The sequence below is a fragment of the Ruditapes philippinarum genome, unplaced genomic scaffold (assembly GCF_026571515.1).
Source record: "Ruditapes philippinarum isolate M1 unplaced genomic scaffold, ASM2657151v2 ctg3766_1_1_1_1, whole genome shotgun sequence".
In the NCBI taxonomy this organism is placed as follows: domain Eukaryota; kingdom Metazoa; phylum Mollusca; class Bivalvia; order Venerida; family Veneridae; genus Ruditapes; species Ruditapes philippinarum.
This window is the reverse complement of record NW_026860072.1, coordinates 20,653-24,114: the sequence shown is the minus strand read 5'-3', so window position 1 is coordinate 24,114 and position 3,462 is coordinate 20,653. Positions and strand designations below refer to the sequence as shown.

The 3,462-nt window shown below is 33.1% G+C and overlaps 1 protein-coding gene across 1 annotated transcript; it reads right to left on the bottom strand.

Annotated features, from left to right (window-relative positions):
- Positions 1-1,445: 1,445 nt before the first annotated feature.
- LOC132758766 (uncharacterized) lies at positions 1,446-3,238 on the bottom strand. The gene is made up of 2 exons (XM_060750462.1): positions 2,846-3,238; positions 1,446-2,353 (listed from the first exon to the last, which is right to left on the bottom strand). The coding sequence occupies exons 1-2, from the start codon at positions 3,177-3,179 to the stop codon at positions 1,944-1,946; spliced, it is 744 nt and encodes a 247-aa protein (XP_060606445.1). The 5' UTR covers positions 3,180-3,238; the 3' UTR covers positions 1,446-1,943.
- Positions 3,239-3,462: the final 224 nt, after the last annotated feature.

The following is a 3,462-nucleotide window of genomic DNA, read 5'->3' as shown; positions in this document are numbered from 1 at the left end:
ATGGGTCGTAATTTTATAGTGAAAAGGAGTCTTTGGTTGGTCACCTCATTGCTGTCGTTTGTTCAAAAATGGTTTATACAATTTTTAGATAATTGGGATTGCCCTGCTCTCACCCGCTCATATCCACCCCTAACGCCCCCCCCCCCCATGGTCCTCAAAGTCAGCTATTGTGATGTTGTTTATAGTTATTTTATATTAACTGTTCTTAATAAATCTATTTATCCAATCATTTAAACGTCTCATTTGCCCTTAAGGAAAAACGCTTAGTGCATTACCTCGCTCTCACCCGCTAATATCCATCCCAACCGCCCCCACGGTCCTCAAAGTCAGCTATTGTGATGGCGTATATTGTAAGTTTATTCTCAAAACAACCGGACTTTTTTTCCTGCTCATTAATGAAAATAGTAAATTTCATTGTAAGTTGACAAAAGGTTGTGATTATGTGCACATTGTAGAAAAAAAGAACGAAAACGTAATTTCCCCAATGTCTAAAATTTTGGATTATAGAAATACTTAAAACATGTGTGGGATTTCACTTGATACAATAATTGTTTCAAATTGTACGGGGAAACTCCACATCACTCGTTGCAATATTCGTTTCTTATTTTCATAAAGTCCGTATTACTTTACTCCCCTGATCAGTGCATCAGCGTACCATTTCCTGTTTTTTGTGTGACCCGAATATAAAATCAAGAAGATATTTCCGACCCCGGAACCCCAAGTTTAACCCCCATCAAATGCTCCAGTGTGAACTCGGAAAACGACGATTTAATTTTCGTACTTTTTATTTTTTTCTTTTATCAGTAATTTCAAGTATTTTTATTATGCTTTTGTCGCATTTCTTATAAGGTGCGTATAAAGAATATAAAAACCGTTTTAAAATAAAAATATGATGTTCAGGTGGTAATAATTTTACTGTAAATATTGTGGTAAAGGATTGACAACCTATTAACTAAACAACTACAATTCAACAGTTTTTGATAATTTGTAACGTACGTGTTACTTTTAAAATCGTCCCAAGAACCGATATAGTAAATAAAAAACTTAGGGGCAACTTGATCAATCGGGAAAACAGAACATAAGATATTCGGAAGAAAACAGACAAGGTTAGAGATAAAAAGACAATGTTGAAAGGGAAACATGAAAATAAAGGCAATTGGAAGTCGGTTTTAATGACAGGGTCAAGTAACTTACTTGATTATCAGGAAAGTGTTATCTGGCATTATCGTGGCTGTTACATAATAAAATACAAAATTGCTACACATTGCTCATTAATTTGCCTTTTTGTAAAGGTTTTAATGAATATGTCATCGTCAAACATTGTCTCATTTAATGCTATGACCATACATGATAGATATATTTGTAGATTGACTCAGTTCCTTTCAAAACCTTGATGAACTACTTAATAAATCAACCTGTATTCTATGATTAAACCAATTGTATGATCTTGTACTAACACCCTTTTTATTTGTTGAATTATATCATTTTAACAATGTTAGTATCCGGCCGGGTATGGTCTGTTATGTATAAGCGTGCCGTTAAACCCAAACAAAAAAAGAAAAACTGATGCATAGACATTAACTTATTTTCATTTTAGATCGTCGGGACCTTTAATGCTGTATTCGCTCTGCATATTAAGTAGAAAAATTGTAAACATGGTACAACTATGTATATCTAATTTTTGTCAAGACCCGCATACATATTATTAATGTCCAATTTATTCAAAATCTTATACAAAGGTTTTAATTAATAAATAGCATTTTTATGTGTATTTGCACATAATAAGTCAACAGAAAGTAAGGTTATTAGTACAATAGTACGATAATGTTATAATTATAATAACCAAAACATAGTTATTATTAAAATGCAAAATATTCGCTGATAACTGATAAAGTAGACAAAGAAGCGTGCGACGCTAAAAATATTGAGTCAAAAAAATGTATTCAAATATTCAAAAGAACGCCCGTGAAAGATGGCCATCGATACTTGGAATCAGCGTACAGCGTACTCGGGTATGTAACTTTCACGTACACGTGGTCACTTATCTCCATCTTTACAGGAGCCATTGCTGAGCCGCAGCTGCTTGCATCGTTTTCATATCCTGTTGTCATAGCAACTTCAGTATCCATATGAACAATAGCTACGACCACATACTTTGCCGTGGCATGACATATGTGAGCATTGAATTGGTACAGACCAGCCACAGGTGCTGTGAAAATTCCAGTGACTTTGTCATAACCACCACCTTCGTTAAGTAAAACCTCAGGGAAGATCATAGTTTGATCGACGACATAACTTCTACCGTACCTTGTACGTGCGTTGAATGCTATCTTTGGTGTTTTTGTGAAATTACCTGAAGAGAAAAATGTTAAGGAATTGTTTTATGATAATTTTTATATTATCATAATTGTGTTTCCGAGTCATTTTGTGTTGTCAGCGTATTGTAAAATAAATTGATGACAATTAATTGATAAAGAAACGGAAGGAAACATTCTTGATCAATTCAAAATGTAAAGATATTGTAAATGTTGTGAAAAATCACCTTGAAATTTTACCCACCTTTGAACATTGATGTTTTAAAATTAAGTTTTTATATTCTGATTCTAAAATGATACTTTGTTGATGGTATTATAATCAGCTTTTATCAACATTCATTAAGTCACTTCTTTTTACAAAAAAGCAAACTCTAATAACTAACTTTTTCGACTAGGTAAACTTCAGTTAATTATGCAATGGTCAATTATTATTTCAGAAAGAAATATACATCACCAGGTTTGATCTAAACAAAGAACAATTTTCGATCAGCAAAAAAAATAAATGCAAACTACAGAATTGTTTAACTTACCAGCAAGCTTTTCCAGCTGAACAGTTTTGTCATTGAGTTCTTCACGGATCTTCTTGTAGTCATCAAGCATTTTACCAAATTGTTGATTTTGTTTCGCAAATTCTCGTTTCATTTCCACCTTCCGATGTTCCATTACAGATAACATATTTTCTTCAAAGTTTTCCTTTTCATTATTCCACTGATTCATTTTAGCTTCCGTTCTGACCATTGCCTCCAACATTTGTTTGTCATACTTGAATTTTGAACATGACGGCTCTACATCGGGTTCACTTGCTGTAGGGAAGCACAATAGGGTTAGAAACACAATACCTCCTAATGAATAATACATAGCCATCCTTCAGTAAAGAAGCAAGAACCAGTGGATAATGAGCAAAGAAAAGGAATGCAAACGCTTTATAGTTTTGAACAGGACGTAAACTGATTATGTTTACCCGATAACGACAATAATCATGTTCATGAATTTTTCTGTTGCGTGATTTGCAAATATTTCTTTTTGTTTAAGAATTTGAAAATCTTCAAAAATGAAAAAAAAAGAACGCTCAAAACAAAACATCAGCTGTGGAAAGAACTACAGTTAACTTATATATATCTAGGATAAGTCAGTTATAAACGCAAAT

What these genes read in the sequence shown, in the direction of transcription:
- LOC132758766 (XM_060750462.1), bottom strand. Translation starts at nt 3,179, where the DNA reads ATGGCTATGTATTATTCATTAGGAGGTATTGTGTTTCTAACCCTATTG. An exon ending in TCAGCTGGAAAAGCTTGCTG is followed by an intron (nt 2,354 to 2,845) that starts GTAAGTTAAACA and finishes TTTTCTCTTCAG; the next exon opens with GTAATTTCACAAAAACACCA.